General features: G+C 35.9%; 1 protein-coding gene across 5 annotated transcripts in view; it reads right to left on the bottom strand.

Annotated features, from left to right (window-relative positions):
* Positions 1 to 20386, bottom strand: part of SLC16A7 (solute carrier family 16 member 7) — an 81047-nt gene that overhangs the window by 22300 nt on the left and 38361 nt on the right. For 3 of the 5 annotated variants that reach the window (XM_038155690.1, XM_038155686.1, XM_038155691.1), the window contains one exon: positions 11739 to 11981. In XM_038155690.1, coding sequence (XP_038011618.1) covers positions 11739 to 11952 — 214 coding nt within the window. In that variant the 5' untranslated portion in view covers positions 11953 to 11981. Of the gene's footprint in view, positions 1 to 11738; positions 11982 to 15403; positions 15522 to 19215; positions 19359 to 20386 lie in introns of those variants that run through there. The other 2 variants (XM_038155689.1, XM_038155687.1) reach the window with 2 other exon arrangements.

The raw sequence follows: 20386 nt of genomic DNA, 5'->3' as shown, positions 1-20386 counted from the left end.
CATACTAGACACAGAATTTGCATTTTCCCCACTATTTTTCAAAATACATTCAGTTGCCAATTAAAACTGAGACTCTGTGGAGCTTCATTTGTTTAGGTTTTTTCCCTGTTTTCAGACAAGTAAAAAAATAGCATATACTTATATTGAAAAAAATCTGTTAAATTATAGAATAATATGTAAAGTAAAAAAAACACTAACAATTTTTCTTCCTGGTCAAAAAGACTAAAAGCAATATAAACTGTTAAATGCCTAGAAACATGAAGAAAAAAAATTTAAATTAGAATAATGAACAGCCAAAAGTTATCAAAATAACTCTTGATCAAGAACAGTAACAAGATTTATGTAATGTTTTTCATTTTTCAATGCATTTTCATTTCAACTGTGCTCAAATTAGTAGCCTTTATGAAACCTTAAAAGAAGTGAAAATTTTGAGGACAACTCAATCAACATGTATAAAATTCTGAAAATGTCCCAGTCCAACCATTACATAAGCCTATGATTTCCAATTTGCTTAAATTTAAGACAACCCATATTTAACTACTTTCTAAAAATAATATTAAGAAAAATATTTACTGAATATTCAAAAATTTAAGAGTGATTTCTAATATCTTTTCTCTTCATTCTATTCTCCTTGCCCCTCTCTAGCCTTTTATGGACAAATACATATCTCAGAATAACTCTATGCAATGAAATAGATGGATAAATCAGATACATTTCTTAAATCTTTACATCTGAGTAGATGTCAGTTTATCTTTGCATATTCCCATACTCACCTCATATATGTTTTCTCATCAGAGCTGAATTTGCCATTGAACTGTCACTTTTAGAGTTCCATCTGCTTTAGAAAAAGCTTTACTTGATGCAGTTTGGAATTTTTAAATTGTTCTCTGTGTAGAATCACATGCCATTAATTTTGTGGACTCAATCAAAATTAGAATAAATTATGACCAAGTTAGGTGTGAAGGAGTCAGGAAAAAATAGTAGAAAAAGCCTGGGATTTGGACAGTGGAAAAGAAATATATTATAAGGGAGTTGGGCTAAGGTCATTATGGCATTTGCATTTTGGTTGGACTAGAGAGGAAACAACATAACATTCTCTACACAGTCTACACAGTCCCTTTTAGCAGAGGGAAAGACAAGGTTTTCTGAAAGTGTGTGGGTGAGAAAGTCTAGATTGACTCTGCTCACATGAACAAGAAGTATTTGAATTCTGCTTCAAAAAGCAGCATGAAGGGGCTTGGTGACCTGGTCCCATCCTCTTGCACTTGAAGGTAATACTTGTGTGGCTTTTGAACAAGAAGGGTTTTTTTACCTGCTGTGAAGAAATAAAACAACCTGCCACTGGCAGAAACCTTATTCTCCATCTAGTAATGTAAAGCAGCTTCCTTCTAATGACTGTGATGCATCATAAATTCAAAATAAATTAGTGCCCATTAAAATACAGGCTTTTCATGATTTGTATTACAGATACTGCCGAAGCATCATGCATTTCTGGAGCCACCTTTCCACTAAAGAATTATGTTGACATTCTTCAGCAAAAACATATTAAAATAATCCAATGAAATATACCTACTTCTGCAAAGATTTACCATGTGTGCCTGTGAGGAGAATATTACTGAGGTTTACTGAGGAAAGTAATATTTTCTTCCTACAAGTGGAACTATGTTTCTTTTAGTAAGTTTTAATACATCTTACTGGAAAGCAATTGGTCAGAACTTTGACTGATCTAGGTAATATGTATATCTGAACACTCTGTCAGGTAATTTTTTTAATAACATCAGGTGAAATAATCTGGAAGAAATTCCATAATACAAATTTGTTCTTGTCTTAACCCCATTTGCCACTCCAGCTCTGGCTCTCTGAGCATAGGGTCAAGTGCTTTGCACTCAGCTTACTGTTTACATTTGAGTAAGTAAATATGAAGAGCTTCTAAATCACAATGGCAAATGTAACCTTGCACACTCTTTCCACAGGTATAAACTATGGTGCTGTGTAAAAGACAAGAGAATCACTCCCACATATATTATGCGGCATGCTAGTTGATTTTCTAAGGAACAATACAGAAAATTTAAAAAGCATTGCATGAACCAAATTTATGCTTTAACATCAATTTTATTCCCAAGCTTAAATAAAAATTTCAAGCCTCAGAATTTTCAGCTAAATCAAAACTCTTCAAAAAACTCACTCTGAAATATCTCAAATGTGTTCTGCCATATAAATAAACAAATTCAATATATAACTGTGTGGCATTACTAGGAACTAATTCTTCCTCTTAGCTCAAAATAATTACAAACATTTTTTCCAAGGTTATTAGGTATCATATTGCATATCATTACCTGTCTTAGGAAACTTGCAACTCTACAGTTTCTTATTTTAGTTTAAGCCCAAAGTGGTGTTTATTACTGTATATGCAGCCACCTAATACACACTGAACCTCTCTCTGAGATGAACTGCCACATCTCATTCTGTGAAGTGCAGTCCTCTGAGTGATTGTTCATGTAAGGAGGCTTGAGCCCCTTAGAATCGTCTCCAATGTTGACTACATTCTTTTCCCATGTGAGAATCATACAATTTCAGGTCACTACCTGTAAATGCTGTTGTTTCAATGAATAATCCTTACAGTCACAGTCCCTGATTCTTGATTTCTCAGAGAACTTTGCAGCACTGGAGCTCTGTGGAATCCAATAAATTAAAATAAAATTTAGGAGATTCATACTTAAGGTCAAATTGTACTGTGTCCTTAGATTTTTGTTTTCCATTTATGAAGAAGATATCAGCTTACTAACAAAGAAGTCAGAAGTTTATCCAATGATTACTTCAATAAGTGAACACCACCAGCTTTGCTCTAATCTGGTAAATCTTCAAAGCTAGTATTCTATATTTTATTTATATTTTATTTGGGGAAAAAGATATTAATCATTTATGAATCATGTCTTTTTAAGGTGAATAGAAATGAAAATGAGATTTTAAGGAATGCCTCTGAAATCATGTAAGTCATTGAAGGTACACTGTCAAGAAATCTTGATGTTGCAAACACACCTAATGATAAACACATTTGCATAAATATATAAACATGTTTATATGTTGACTTTAGCAGGTCAAAAAAAATTGATTTAACTTTGAACTTTATGAGATCACTCAGGTATTTAAAATGAAGTATTTCTTGCAGGATAAGCACCAATGCCCATACTTGGAATGGAGTCCTAGGCAGTTATTTTAGATGTCTCTGATAAGAGAGTAACATAATCAATGAAGGTGTTCCTTCTCTTGTGCTTTAAACACTTAAGTTCCTTAAATGTTTCACGGTACCCATTCTGGAGTCTTGGTTTCTTATGGATTGCATAGTTCCTCTAAAGACAGTCTTTAAGTTAAATATCAAGAAGTAAAACTTCCTGCACTTTGTTTATTTACTTGCTACTCTGAAAATTACAACTATTCTGATGAGGCAAGTAAAAGCAGACTCATTCACTTTATTACATACACTTAAAGCTTAGCAATGCCACAATTTGGAGACATTCATTTTGCAAGTTGGGTACATGCCAGTAATTCAAATAATTTAGACCAGCCCTGCTCTAGAAGCTTTTCTAAGTGAAATTTGACTTTCAAGGACATAAGATTACTCCACCTTCTAGGGAAGGCCAAATAGGACATCTGCTGCCTTCCCTCGTGCTAGTCCAGTCCTGAAAGCTGGTGCAGAGCTCTTGGGAAATCCTGCAAATCTGGAAGCAATATATGTGGGAAAGAGAAGCTCATTCTTTAAAAGAGCTACAAATTTCAGTCAGGTAAGTTCTGTTCCAGGAAGAGCAAAGGATTCCTCCATAGGAGAGCAGTATGAGTAAGGTTTGCAGCATGACTAAGTTGGTGCTGTCAGCTGATACTGATAAGAGAAGTGTTTGGGGATCTTGTTACAAAGAGACTGAACTGTATTTAACTTTTAAATCATTCACAGAGCATAAGAAAATATAACAGGTCCACAGATTTCTATCAAGTTATAATCAGCTACAGAAGAATGTAAACCTAGACAATTATTAGACAAGCCAGTTGTGTTTTTTTCTTATCTGGTTATGGAAGAAAGGGAATTACAGGTATGAGGAAAGTCATTGCACAGTAAGAGAAGATTTACAAGCTCAAAGGTACTGTTAAAATTACCAGGTATTTTTAACAGGACAAAAACTAATGCAACAGAAGCAGCGTCACTGGAATTTGGGAGAATTATAACCCATTCAACATACAAGAAGATTAAAGAAGAAATCAAACCTTAAACACAACAAGCTTAAAACCCCTAATAATGGGTGTAATAATGGGTGTAATAATCTCTAATAAGAATGTTCATAGATTTCAAGGTCTCTAGGTAGCAAAATATAATGTATTAGTGTTGGGCAACAATCATGTAGGGTGGCATCTACTCAGATTTGTGTAGAATTTGAACATTGCCTCTAGATTCTTCTAGCACTCAAAAGCCAAAGAAGTCTTTGTATTTGATGTGTTTTGGACATTTAGCTTCAGAAGGAATGAATTAGAAATTCCCATCTTTATTGACTGACAACAGAATATATCCAGACAACTGGTCAGATATAGGTGCCTTTGCTGAGGAAGACGAAACACATGAATCCTGTTCATATTATCTCCAGCTACTATTGCAAAACAGCTGTAAGGATACTATTACTTTCTTCAAAGTTTTCTAAAAGTTAAGCCTCTTAATGGTACATGTTTCAAAGTATTACACATAGAAAACCAAACAGGCACACATTCCCATGATCAGTGAGAAACTGTTAAAAGATGTGTTTGAACTACATGAGGAAATCAACATCTTATTTCACAAGAGAGTTCCTGTTGTAATCACATTCTTTCATTTGGATGTCATGTCATAGTAGATATTCCCCCAAACAAAAATCAGTTAGAACTGCAATGTAAATACTTAAACGTTTCTTGACAATGAAAAAATACCTGCCAAAATTTGTGGAAAAGAAAGCTAAGATTTTCTCTGGCTTGTATGCACCAACAAAAACACATATTACCTACTAAAGATGCATTTGCTTGTATTCTTGGATGTACAGAATCTCAATAGAATAACACTATTAAATTGAAAGGTTTTTGACTCCTAAAAAATGCTTCATATAGTTTATACATTTAAAGACATGTGCCACATGGTCTTTGCAAAAATCTTCAAAATCAGTAAATCAATTTAAAGAGTACCTAATATAATAATAAAAAAACATTCTAAACCATCCCATTTTTTTATTTCTACTGTTCCTCTGGCATCACCAGAAACCTGTCACAAAGTCTCTGGCACACTCACTTCTGCTAATGACTGCAGAACTACATATCTTTATGAATCACAGTATGTCTCAGCTGTTGCCATTTGATACTGGCTTAGAATATCTTCTAAACATATCAGTACAACTCTGTTTTCCTTGAATATACTCTTCAAAATAAACAAGGGAATAGTTCTTAGACATTCCAAAACAATGAACCAGTAAAATTCTATAATAAGTTCTTTGTAAAGTGCTGGGTTTATTCTTTCATTTGAAGTGCTGGGTGACTACAATGGTATACACAGACTTTTCCTTCCCCACAGTTCTTCTCTGGTATCTGCATAAATGTCTCATGATTCCCAGTTGTGCTAGACCATTGTTTCATTACCTTTGAATTACCCAACACACATCACGAACACAGCCATTGTATGATCCACTGAAAAACTATATGGGAACTAATCCAACATTTGCAGTACTCACAAAATAAGCATTCTTTCCTCAAAGTTTTACAAGCTCAATGAACATATCAAAGGCCTCAGTTTGTCCCTTGATACCTTTCTTAAACAAACCCAAAGTTTTAGCCCCTTAGAAAATGATGCACGTTATTTATTATTGTTAGACTTTGACCTATTAATTGAAACCAAGAGGAAATCAAAAAAGCATCATTTTTGCAGATAAAAAAGCTGTCAATATTTATTTACTTACTGAAATCCCTGTCTGTAAAACCAAATTAAGATCAAGACAAAGTCTTACAAAGTGACAGTTATTAATTAATGTTCATTATGTAATCCACATTGCCTAGTTGTATGTAAATGACACCTGTTTTAGTAAAAGGCTCAAGTTAATTAAATTTAAGTTACCACAAATATTTCTATAGAATCATGGAATTGTTAAGGTTGGAAAAGACCTCTAAGATCACCAAGTACAATCATTAACCCATCACTGCCATGTTCAAACCTAAAGTCAGCTCCAGGTGATTGTATGTATCAAACCATGACCAATACCCTATGGCTGGAACATCAAAAGAGGTTTGTAGAAACACAGTGGGAACTCTGTATCATGTAATGTCTTTCTGACAATTAATCAAAATTACCACAAGCATGCAATAAAAGACAAAAAACTCCTTATTTCTCATACTGGAAGCATGTAATTAGCTTGGAGACTGGCTTCCTAAGTGTATCCAGATCCCAGCAAAATCCTTTTTTCATGAAAACTTGAAAAAACTGGATCCTGAAAAGGCACTGAATACTTAGCAATTAGGTCTTATCTGTTCAGCAAAATGTAACAAGTTGCAGAGTAAAAAACCATCTTGTTCCTGTACATAAGGTAACAAACCTGTTTCAAAAGAAAATGTATAAAACCCTCTAAAACAGATACGTTTTTGGTTTTTTTTCACCTTTCTTCCCTTGACCTTTCAAGAGTGTTTTCTAAACATCTAGGAAGACATACCTGTTTAAAAGATGCATTGCTTCTGCAGAACACTACCCTACAACGTCCAGTTTCACTAAAACTCAAAGCCTTGCAAGAAATACAAGACCTGACTGTATTACCCTTCACAGGTTTTATCATTCAGGTCTTGTTTTTTAAGAACTGAACTAATGTATATTTATAATATTTTGTTACTCTTATCTCCATTTGCTAGTAAGAGTCAAAATGCTCTGTTCTTGTGAAACCTCATTACAACTCCTTTTCCTTTATCTGTGAGTCTCAAATTAACTTGACATAGATGTTTTTCATATATCTCAGGCTAAATGTGAAGTATTCCCTTATGCCCATGAGGAACTCAGAAAGTTAGTAAGTTCTGCTTTCAAGGGCACTCTAAATGAGGTTATTAAAATGCAACACTTTGCATATTCTGATGGGGAAAAACACTTGCCCCTGACAACAAAGGAGATAGGTCAATTCAAGAAAGCGTCTCAATCTCCATATTGATGGCCACTGAATTCCTTGTGCCAGTATTTGTAAAACCGAAATTAGAAAATGTTATCAGGGAGGAAGAAGAGTGTAGGAACCCAGGTTCTGCCCAAAAGTAAAAATCCTTAACCATCTGTTGTTTGTGTTACATGGATTTCACAACTGTCATCTCCACTGTGCATGCCATTTCATCTTCACAGCAATATCACCGAAACACCCACTGAGATAAAATCACAAATATTTTGAACATACCATATGATACATTATTTTCCAAATTAATATTAGACAAAGACAAAATGAGGACTTGTCTATAGGTTACTTTTGTGCCATCACATGAAAAATCCTTCTAGGGTTTGCTATTGTTTGGAAACATTTTACTTTAGACTTGAATAACTTATGCAATACTGAAGAGAAAGGAAGATACTAAGTGCCACATTTTTAAAGAATAAGAGTGTTTTGAAAAATTATAATGGCCACTCGATACACTTAGATAGCATCTTTCTTCAAAAGCAGTCTAAAGATGTATTTTCAACTATTTACTCAGAAAAATTATCCTGAATTTAAATGAAAATTTTATGTTTTCTGAATTTTAGACCAGCAAGACTGTCCCACATTTCACTGCATGGGTAATAAATTCTTCCAGCTGGGTGTGGCTTGAAGGATTTATCAGCTATCAAGCTAATCTTCATAACGGAATGTTACACCCAAAAAGTTCTTTTTGAGAAAAAAAAAGAAAAACAAACAAAAAGAAAGAAACAAAAACCGCAAACTGATGCTGTCTTTGGAAAAATGACAGAAAAAGATTTAAGGACCAGTGAGTGAACAAACTGCTTTTTCTCTGAGGAAATCTAAAACTCAAGGTCAGCTCTGTCTGAAATCACCAGACCTGTCACATGGCTTTCATAGCTGCCACTGTGGGTCCTATCAAACCCACACTGAAAGCAATGAAAACATTTTTACTGGAAACTGATTGAGCTCTGATAAGAAGCTCCTTAATCACCTTTGGCTGATAATGCTGCACAAAGTGAGAGGCAAAGTTTGGAAAAAGAGAAGAATGAATTAAGAGAACTTGAGGTCAAATGTATTTGAACTTTTTCTTTATTCCCCTAATTTCTCTGTGTGTTGAAGCAGAAATATGACTTTGTAAGTATATGGATACATATATATTTTATATACTTAAGAATACATACATGCACATACATTTTATACACATATGTGTTCATACACATGCAGGAACATAGATTGTGCTGTCATGATAACTCAACTAATTCCATTTTATCCGAGCTCCTGTCCTCTAGCAACAAAATTCTAGTGGTCCCAATGTCAGTCCCTTGGGTGTAGGAATCCATCACAAACCCATCACCCTTTATTTAATGCAATTGACAGTCTCTGCTCAAGAGAGGCAGAAGAAGGAGTTACCATGGAGACTGAACAACCGCTCTTCTCCAAAGGATGCTTTTATCAAGCATGACCTGAACAGTAGAGGCTGTGCAATACTTGTAACCTTAATCACATCACTGGATCTCGCTTTTTGGGATGCCTTTTTAGTAAACTCTAACAAACATCAAAAGGTTGGGGGATGGGGGAAGAAGGAAGAGAGAGCTTAAGAAAACAAACAAACCAACCCCCTGAAACACAACAGAAAACAGTATGAAACTGCATATTGTGCCAGACCGAGAGAAAAAATTAGTTTCAAATTGATTTGATTTATCAGATTTGTCACCTCTGCCTGGTGCTTTCCTAACAGGGTGAATGCTGTGCTTGACCTATTTGCTGGAATTAACCAGGACTGCAGGAGACCATATGGATTGCCAGATGGTCTGCTATAATTTAATGCCATTTATTCTAAGTATGAAGTAAGTGATAAATATAATTAACATTCTTTTAGCTCCTTACTGGAGCTTTTTTTGGAGGCATTGAAAGGTAAGTTAATACCTTGTTGCAGAAACACAGATGCCAGCTAATTACTGCAAGAGCCTCCAGCCTCCAAAGCAAAAAGTGTCTGCACAGAGTCTAACTTATTCACTGACCCCACTGTGATGATTAATAGGTTGAATGCTAAGCTGTAATGAGGATGACAGATCTTAGATGTTTTCAGGTTACCTTCATTAGTAGCATGATGAACAGTGTTCATCGCAGGTGCACGTATCACACTCCATAGTAAACAACGCACCTTGTACTTGTGGCCTGAACGTGTATTTCACATTACAGCACATCAAATGTGAAGGAAGAATCAAACTACCTTCAGAAAGTAAAAACAATGAAGCGATTTCCTTCAGAAGTGTTTTTCCGGATTGCTATTTCATATTCTGCCAGTGATTGTCTAAATGGCCTAGTTTTTAGGAAGTGGTCCTAGAGAAGCTTTGGCTTCAAAGAGTGTTTATATCAGGCAGGGTTGTCATTCTCAGCATTTTAAAACCACGAGTCTGTAACAAGACATCCAAACAACTCTGCTTACTGTTCCTGTGCTGATAATCTTTGTAGTAAATGTCGTAGGTGTTAGCAGAATGAATAGCAAACAATTTTGTAGTTTTTAATGTCAATATAGAAGCGCAGTTAGTAACTGGTAATCAGAACAGTCACAGAAGTATTAGAGAAAAGGCAGAAATATGGAATATTTTGTATTTATTAGGAAAAGTTGTGCATATTGAACCTCACAGATAAAAATGACCACAGCAAAATGTCCTGAGATTTGCACGTGCACTGTTAATGTAACCTGGGTGAACTTTGACCTGACAGAAATGGCCTAAGTGAAATGCTATGCAGAGAACACAACATAGCAGCACCTGCACTACACAGCAAACCTGCTTTACATTGTTAAAGAAGCTCAGGGTCAGCAAGTCACAGCATAGAGAAAGCAGAAAAAAATCCAGCTTTTCAACACCTGTTTTCTGGTTAAACACCATCCCAATACAGATAGGAAGATGGGGTCAACACTTATTCAGAGGTTTCCACAGTTACTCAGGTACACAGTGTAAGTGCTGATGCACCCTTAAGAAAGTGCTGCTTTAGGGGGGACTTGAATGTGATGAGATATACCCTCTTTCACTCCACTCTTGAATGCTTATTTCTTCACCTGGTGAATTTTGGTGAATTCACTTGACTATTGTCGCTGGTCCTATAAAATCCTTCAAATTACTTACAAAGTTACTCACAAGCTTGTGAGTAACTCACAATTTTCTATTAGTATATGAATCAAAATAGTATCAAAATATGTCAATAGCATACTTTTGTTGATACTGATACCATTTGTAAAGACATCTCCATATGGTCTCTGTGATTGACAGAATTTGAAAAAAGATCCATTTTTCCATTCCATCAACTGAGGTGCAAAAGTTAACACTATGATGGCTCCAGCTTCATGATTGTAGTCAGATGGGGAAAAAGAGATAGTTGGAGAGAGCAATGCAGATAGCCTGATCCTCTTTGTAGGCATGCTCCTCACTTTCCTGACTGCTAAGTAAGGTAGGGCCAATCATGTGTCAGAGCTTAGGGAGAATGAAATAAGAGATAAAAACACTACCATCCTGGAAATGACACTTCATTCACCCTTCAATAGATCATTTTGCTGGACGTGACAACACTGTACTTTACTATTACACAGACACCACATCTGAAAAATACTGGCATGACACTCTTCAGCGATTAAAGAGTATCAGTATCAGTATGCTATCAGCACAGTGTTTTCAGTCTCTATGTCTATACATTCACACATATGTACATATATATAAATGCATGTTTTTAAATGTATGCATTTAATTGCTCCATCAATGGAAACAGTCAGATGCTCCAGGTGGTTATCTCAACATTAAAAGAAAGGCAAATACTGGATCTGTGGCCTGAATTAACATAATTCATACCTCTGAACTGTCTAAGTGTTTTGTCTAAGAAGCAGCTGGCTCTCGCCAATATTTAAAAGGAGAAAAAAATTCTGATGAAATGAAGAAACCATGCAGAATTTAACAAGTTAGTCTTTGGGGCTGATAGACACAAAGCCTGTCAAAGCAGATTTGACACTTAGTTCTTAAACACAGCTTTATACTTTAAAATCCTTTTACATCTGTCTTGTTCTTTACTTGCTTGCTTACAAGAAAAAAGGTAACAGAGAATTGATGTTCGCTGTTCAGTCCCAAGAATAAGACTGTCTGCATCTGAGCTGTCATACAGATGGCATGTTTGAAACATCACTCTTAGGACAAATAAGGACCAGATATAAACACCCTTGAGAGGAATACCTGTGTCTCATGAATGAGCCCATTATTGCTGTAATAATTTTCTGTGATTAAGCTTCATCATTGGATGTACTGAGAAATCTCACCAAGGCAGTGGAAAGTGACCAAATTTACCCCTAGACCCAGAAGAAATTACTTGGGCATTGATTTATTGGGAAATTATACTCTCAAAACTTGTGAATTTAGGGAAAGATTGCAAAATCTTTTTTTTTTTATCCAAATTACCTAAATCTTAGGTAGAGGAACAAAGAAAAGGCCCAAGGGGAAAAATATGCTTTAGAATCATATGAAGAAAACAACCAAGCAAAATTATTTACTAATTTCAGGAATGTCTTACCTCCTGCATACATGACAGCCAGCATTATCGATGAAATCCAAGCTATCTCACTATATGATGTGTGGAATATCTCTTGTATTTCTTTGAAGAATACTGTGATGGCTTTGGGGAAGGCATAGGAAAATCCAATGGAGATAAAAGCCCCAAAGACCACAACCCATCCCCAGCCTCCATCCGGAGGTGGGTAATCTGGTGCTCCTGTTGCAGGTGGCATTTTTGGTCTCTGGCTCTTCTCCAACTAGACTGAAAACAATGAAAGAAACAGATTGTCAATTTTTTTCCCTTTTTTTCATATCAAAATACATTATTCAATAGTCATCTGCAGGGAACATAAAAAACCCTTGAAGGAAAGATCAATTTCCAGCTTTCATGGGACCACAGAACAAGAGTACCTGATTTTAGAAGCAAAAGCTGTTCTGCAAAAAAACTTTTGGCAAGAATATTTCCAATAGCCTAGTCAATATGTGGCAACAGTTAAAAAATCACTCATCTCAGTCACTGAATTTGTATTTGCAATTAGTCACTTATTGCAAAGTGACTATTTTGTGCGGGTTAATTTATCTAGCTCTACAATCTACAGTGTGGAGAAGAAACAATGGAAAAAAGTTACACCTAAATTATAACTAAATGCTATAAATAAATGTTAGTGAGATTTATTGGTACCACAGCAAAATCATCATCAATAACAGAGAGGAACAAATTGTGAACATCTGAAAAGCAGAGATCTAAGCAGAGATTTAAAATTCCCTGTGTATCCATAAAATAAATACATATTATTAAAATTCCACAATTTGCTCTTAAGATTTTGATATTTTGATGTTGATATTATTTGCAGGAACAAGGTGGAGCTTGATGGTATTAATTTTGCTGTTTCCACATATTAGAAGATATCAGGAAGCTTTCCAGAGCTCTTCTATAATTTAGAATTGTTCTTAAGAGCTGCCACCACAATGATACTTTACAAAGGTTCTAAGAGGTGCAGCCAACACATTCAGGCAGCTCAAATCCACACAAAGCTTCTAAAGGTCTGAAATAAATTTCATATTGGTAATATCATCCTGATATCTAAAACTTTACTTTTTTTTTACATTCTGCATTACCTTTTTTAGAAAATATGTAGCAGTGAAAATCCATCTTTTATTTCTGAGATTTTTCCCACTAACAAATCCAGTTATTATTAAACACTGAACTGGAGTCCACTGTGGTTTTTTCAGCCTACACATACAGTATGAACTGCAAATTCTTTTTTCCTCCCCGTTTCTTTCTTGGGCATTTAGGCAACTTATTACTCTTGATTGGTCTCCTACCATACTAGTATTCAAAACTGTGGATGATAACAGCAAGTAGGTTGCTGTTATGCTTATGATTACTAGCAAGCCTCTACATGATTTCTTCTGTGCCACTCACAGCATATTCCAATTTCTCACAGTAAACTGAATTAGCAGTGGGAGTGAGATGATTACCTTAACAAAAACGAAAAAAAACCCAACTGTGTCAGCTTATACTTATCTTTTGGGATAGTGCCTGGAGCACTTTTAGGGTAAATGCCACATAGCACTGCATGCAATATATGCCACAAAACAAGCAAAATATTGTTTTTAAGATTACCTATTACTATGCTAGTCCTGTGATAGAAACCCAGTGTACTTTTGATTCTCCAGTTCACTGAGGCTGACTGTAGACATCAGCTACAATCTCATATAGCTGGCACACCTCTGGAGAAAGCTAAATCAATGACTAAACCATCAGGCTTTTAGCTAAAATTTTAAAAGCCCAGGTAGCTTGGCTTCTGCACCATATAAGTGAGATTTCCTGCTGGCAGCAATAGGTATCTATTGCTCTGTACACAGAGCATATAAATATTTTTATATGCATGTCCAGAAAGATCTTGTGGTACGTACTTTGTTTCTGCTTATCCCAATCTCAGTCTAATGTTAGTTCACTGAGAAAACTCAGAGAGGAAAACTTGAGCCTGTCACTAGAACAAACAGAAACAATTCTGTTGGACAAAGAGAAACAATTCTAATTTCTGAGATTTAACTTTGTGAGCACTGTTAAATACTACTTTCTTTCTGCTAATAAAGATCCATTAGAAGGAAGACTATCTCAGAAAGCCCACTGTAACTTAGAGCACAAATAAAAATGATCAACTGCATGTTCAAGAGCACAAAACCTCAAATTTACCATAAAAAGCAGAATTCTATTTCTGAGTTAAGTGGAAGCAAAGAACGAGAGTTTGCCATCTATCCCAGAAAAGCTGTTGTTTTGCTCATCTGAGAAAACTTTTGGTTGTTTAATGAAAAAAGGTTAACTATTGTTTTCTTACACTTCAAAGGCTTGAGCATATTTGTTTTCATATTTAATATTCACATGACAACACTTCTATCGCTATTAAAAATTTTTGTGATGCCAAACAACAGCCACACATTGCTCTTCATAAAAATGGAAGGGGCTTATCAATTTACTGAGGAAGCACTCCATTTCCTAAAAAAAATACAAAAGCACTTTGAAAAATCACAGCCACCACATTAGTTAAAAGAATGCTGAAGGTTCCTGAATGTCACTAATAGTTTGGAGACATCCCACTATATCCACCCCTTTAGGGTAGAAGAACAGGCTCTGACAGTTCAGTGCTTTCCTCCCTTTAAAAGCTTCACAGACAGTGACAGGAGCATTAGGAAGACAATCAAAGGGGCATAGGCTGCTCCTGTGCCTTAGCCTAGAGGCAAATTGGTGCAAATGCCACGGCATGGCCCTGTCTGCCAACCTTCAGTGGGCATTATACCGTCACAAAGAAGAGCCTGGATCATAGTATCTCACACCTCCTGTTTATTCCACAAAGTAGAGCTAAGAATAGCTTCCCTGATATTCCTTTATGATCATCATGGCCAATATTAGCTCCAGTCAGTAAAAGGTGAAGAGGGAAAAAAATAACAAATACATGTTTGTACCAAGGTGAAAATAAGTGCTCCTTTTCTCACAAACATTAAATCTAACATCTCATACATGATCAGGACCTAAAGTGGTATTCTCGTGTAAAATCTGCATTTAATGTCCTGCTGCAATCCCTGAAACTGAATCCCTCCTAAAGAAGCCTAACCCATTAATATACCCAGCTCTAACCTAAGCCTAACTAGTAATATATGAGCAATATAGGTAGTATTATTACAAGAGCAAAATCCATAGCAACCAAAAAAACCCCAGGATTTTACATTAGTAGACACATATGTTGATAAAAGAAGAAGCAAAAGGTGGAGGAATCAAGCAGTGATAATCAAAATGCCTTTTCAGAAACTCATAGATTATTATGGGCTGTGAAGAATAAAAAGAAATATGGCAGAAATCATAAAAACAAGCATGTGTGATGATGTTCACATGAAGGACACAGTACCAGACCAAAATAAGAAGAAAAGAAACAGCACTTGAGTAAATAAAGATCACCACCAGTGTTCTTAATCAGTCATATGAATTCTGTCATGTGCTTAAAGCTAGCAAGAGAGCATTGCTCGTACCTATGCCTTTATAGGCAAGCAGTGGGTGAGGAACACTGCCTGCCCCCTCCCAGGGAAGCAGCAGGGGAATAGTGCCTGGAGTGGGTCCTGAGTGAAGCCATCAATCTCACTTCTCGCTGTCAAATACACAGAGATCCCTCAGCCTTTACATACCCTGAGTCAGATGTGCACAAGGATTTTCTCCCAAGCTCTTTCTAGTTCCCCTGTAAAAATCCCATCTATGTAAGCAGTGAACAAGAATGCAGTTAACTGTGATAGGACCTGCATGCATCTGCTAACAAATAATAGGAGAGAAACAAGAGGACACTTTTTTATAATATCTGATAAGCAACCATTTTTATTGCTGTTTTCATCACATTTGAACTTAATTAGGCATATGAGAACTAGTGAATAAAAGAAAGAAAAAAAGGAAGGAGGAGGAAGGGAACAAGGATAGATGTGAAAGGAAGAAAAAAAGGGAGAAAGAAGAAAGGAAAAAAGTAGCAAGCAAGCAACAAGGTCAAACTAAGAGCAAATGCTACACACAGATAATGTATCTTGATATACCATGCATTGTAGACTTCGGTCAGTTATAATCAACCTGTTCAAAGTGCTCATGTGCCTACCAATGCTTCATTAATATTCTGCAGTTGTCAGCTGCAAAATTAGCTATCAATACAACAGCTTGTCAAAGACCCTTCTGAGAAGGGTTTAGATTGTTCTCTTGTTTACTAAGACTCCGATTTTACTGGGAGATTTAGTTTTGTTTTTCTGCAAAGTTAGAGTAACTCTTTGCTTTCCTGCTTGCATTTTGTCTGCCTCATCCTCAGTGTACCCCATCATGACTTGACTCAGCAGCCACATGTCCCAGACTATAAGAACTGGCATGTGAAAAGTCTGTCCCCAGCTGCTGTTAGAATAGTAGAAACACTTAGCATTTGTGTACTGCCCTCCAGTTCCAGACAGTAAGCCAAGAATTGCAAAAATCTTTGCAAACTTGAGCAAAAACAGTCTTATAATATCCCTGTGAGGTGACTGAGAATATAATCCACTTTTAGACATGGGAAACAAATGTGATAACAGACTGAGTGACCTAAGTCTTGTGTCCTAAGATCAGTGTCAGAGCTGGCACATAGACTAATGCCCAAATAAGATGTGAGTTGTGACTGAGATTTTTAAATACGTGTGTATTTTAGGATCTCATTAAGCAGCCAACGCAGATTATTTGTACTTCTTAATACTAGAGCTAAGAGCTCAGGTGGGGTACACTGTTTGCTTTGTAGGTTTGAATAATCTGCTGGTCCTATTTACCTTTAACACATGTTAATTACACTGCTGTATTTGAAATAAATTACTGTGTAGAAGCATTAGAACATAGTGAGTTAAGAATTATATTCTTATCAAAGATCCTTGTTTAAATGCTGTAAGTTTTTCAATTTTCATTAACCCTTCTTCAAAGACTTCTAAGCAGGATGGCAGAATACCAGGTACCATCTCATCAAATGGTATTGCCTCACCAACTTCTGTAAGTTATTGTCATAATCTTGGGAACAATTTTGAACCTTTGAAGAAAAATGTATCTTGTTAGTTTTGTAAGAAGTCTTTGCTCCTATTTGCAATGGGTTTTGTTTGTTTGTTTGTTTTTTCTGGAGAAAGGGAAGATGTGCTAAGACTGTAAGGTAGCAACAAAGTCTGTTCTCTGCTTTTGGTTCTAACTACTCAGATCTGGAGGCAAGGTAGCTCCTAAGGAGCTCTGGTACCTAGCCTTAAAGAACAGGCTAATTATCCTGAAATGGGAAAATAGTCTCCTTTTTGTCTGTGTTCAGAGACTAAGGGGTATGTGATAAATAAAATCCGGGTAGATGAAAGATGTGCTCAGACTCGGAACTCACTGCCTTTTTTTCACTAGAGTTTAATCTTCAGGACAAATACACCCTGTGTGAGACCAAGACTACTAAAAGTGTGCCCAGGCTAGACAGCATTTTAGAAAGATGCTGTGTTTTGTAAATGTTGGCATTTTCTGCTACAGGCTTGAATCTAAGGGTCACGTCTGTAAATGCTTTCCAGACTTCTATGCGTCAATAAAATAACTTACATATAATATATTACATTAAATTGTACTTACAGGCCTAACGTTAGAGTTTGCTACTCTTGCTAATAGTCTAAGCAAAAATAATCCCAAAATCATCATTGTTACTTAAAGCCTATTTCACTTCATTCTTAAAAATACCTCTACAGGCATTTTAAGTCTAAATCACTAGCTTATTGAGAAACAAAGCATTTTGTTTTTTCTTGAAGAGCAGATGAAGGAACTAGTTCTAAATATCTGTATCTATGAAACAGACATGTAATTATTTGCAGTTCAGAATCAGTATTGTTGTGTACTTGTCATCCTACTGAAGCAGTAACAAAACAAGTAGCAGTGTGGGAACATAAGAGCCCCTCACACATGCAAGGCAGACATATGCATATCATTGTTCCAGCTGTCTAGGAAGTTGGCAGAGGTAGGCTCCATGGAGGGAAGCAGAAAAGAGGGAAAAGGCTCATGCTGTACGATAAAATTAAATGAGAAATTCCCATAACTTTCTTTCTTCTTAGGGTCTAGCATTTCAATGGACTGATTCTTAGGAACAGCATCAACTGGGCAGATAATTGGATGTTACAGCAAAAAGTGTTTGCTGAGCTATACTAGGATAATTGCAGATCTGAGCTCCCAATGGCTGTGGGAATATTCACAGAATATGCTGAGTTGGAAAGGACCCACAGGGATAATCAAGGACCCACAGGGATAATCAAGTTGGAAAGGACCCACAGGGATAATCAAGTCTTACCTCTGCACAGGACACCCTGAGCCACACCACACACCTGAGATTTTTGTGCAAATACTACTTGAACTCTGTCAGGCTGGTGCTATGACCACTGCCCTGGGGAGCCAGCTCCAGTGCCCAGCCACCCTCTAGGTGAAGAACCATTTTCTAATATTCAACCTAAACTTCCCCTGACACAACTTCAGGCCCTTCCCTCTGCCTGTCATTGGTCACCACAAAGAAGAGATCAGTGTCTGCTCCTCCTCTTCCTCATGAGAAAGTTGTAGAGCACAAAGGTCTCCCCTCAGTCTCCTCTTCTCCAGGCTGAACAGACCAGGTGACCTTGGCCCCTCCTCACACATCATGCTCTCAAAGCCCTTCACCATCTTTGTTACCCTCCTCTGGACACTGTCTAATAGTTTAATGTCTCTTTTATATTGTGGTCACCAAAACTGCACACAATACTCAAGCTGAAGCTGCACTAGTGCAGAGTGTATTTGAAGGTCTAATTCAGTTTGACCAAGAATAAAGACACATCATGGAATTCCTTTCTTCCTCTTAGAATACTCAAAATAGGATAACTGACACAGAAGTGAGTCCTGAAAGATACTGCCCTATAAAAAGCAAAAACATATAAATTATACTGTTAGTGTAATTAAAATTCCATTTGCAGTTCAGCCAAAAATTATTACTAGGTCAGTAACTAAAGTGAAGTTTTTACAGTACTGGAACCTCCATCTGAGAAAATGATATCGTAAATATATTTGAATTGTTACATCATTGAAATCAGATTTGGAGCATTGCTAAGTCAGTAGTGAGATGACTAACATAATCTGTCAAAACTAATATTAATGTCGTATTTACAATTAATTTGATTTTTGTTGCTGGGTTTGGTTTTTTAGTTGTTTTTTTTTATTTTAAATGTCAAATGTTGTACTACCACATTTTCTCCTGGGAATCCATTATATGCATTCACAGTCACAGTCATGAGTTGGACTTCCATTCATTATCTCTTCTGTTACTACTTTTTTCCACCGTTTTTAAGGGAAACCTATATGACTGGCTTACTCTGGATGACTAAACACCTACATGAGTAGAGTTAAGTGAAATGAATTACAACCAAAGTAATTGCAATTCTATTTTAATTACTTCAAAAAGACAATCAAAAGAATATCTAACCTAAAGAGGTTGTCACTCTGCCCAAATTGAAGTGCACTGAAATGAACTGTTGATGGCTAAATTGAAAATGCCAGTGATCCAGTCTGAAGAACTAATCAGATTTAACAATAAGTTGATTGAAGTTGATGAAAAACTCTGCAGACCTGAAAAAAAACAAACCACCAAACTAATCAACTTTAAAAAAAACCCAATCCAAAACTTTCTTCTGCCATTAAACAACTGGTTTTAATAAGCTCAGCTAAACCCTTTATAAGTCAAAGTCTTAGCTCCCTACACTGAAAGAGTATTCATAAATTTATTAATGAATTTCTATCCACTCTTAAATTCTAGCACTACTCCCTCATATTTAAGTTGGTGGTTACGTTTGACAACTTACAGTTTCTTGATATTTTAACTCTTTCTAGACCAATATTGAACAATATTGGTAACATTAGCCTTTCAACTACATCAGCACACTCATCTTCTCTAAAAATCACATTGAATAAATGTTTTAAAAAGAAGACTTCCCAGAATAACAGAAGTAATGTAAATTTAGAGCTGTTTTTTTGATATGTATTTGAAGAATTCTGATGTTTGGAAGCAGGGACTTATAGATTCATGCAACTGTATTATTTTTTAAATGGAAGAACTAAGGTTTTGAGTCAGTGTTAATCGAGCTATCTGCACAGCTGTTGAGCATTGCTTGAAAAATAAAGAGCATAATCTTTCTAAAGCAGCAGATTTTCCATTATCAATAATAACAGATATTCACTTTAATACCATTCTTTCAATACTAAGCTGCAGGAAAAAAATATCAATTATGGGAAAAGCCAGCCGATTCTTAGTCTGCACCACTACTTTATATTTTCAAAATCTAAATTTTTATCTTTTTACATAAACATGTTATTTGGAGGTGGTAATATTTAATTCATTTATTGCTGAAGATAATATTCACATTCATCTATGAGCTGAATAGTTGGCATTAGGAAGATGCAATAGATTCCAATTGAAATTCTGCTGACATTAAATTTTGTAAACTCTGTAAAAGTCAGTCTGGACTCTTGTGATCAGAATCCAACCCTTGGCTGTCTTCTCTGCTCCAGTATTATGGCCCAGTGTATTTTTTGTATATGTCCTACCACTCATTTAAATCCCAGCCCCAAAAGAATCATCTCTCACATATGGGGAAAAT

This window comes from Motacilla alba, chromosome 1A, assembly GCF_015832195.1.
Source record: "Motacilla alba alba isolate MOTALB_02 chromosome 1A, Motacilla_alba_V1.0_pri, whole genome shotgun sequence".
In the NCBI taxonomy this organism is placed as follows: Eukaryota; Metazoa; Chordata; class Aves; order Passeriformes; family Motacillidae; genus Motacilla; species Motacilla alba.
Note: the sequence above shows the minus strand (reverse complement) of the source record. Positions and strands in the feature narration are given on the sequence as shown.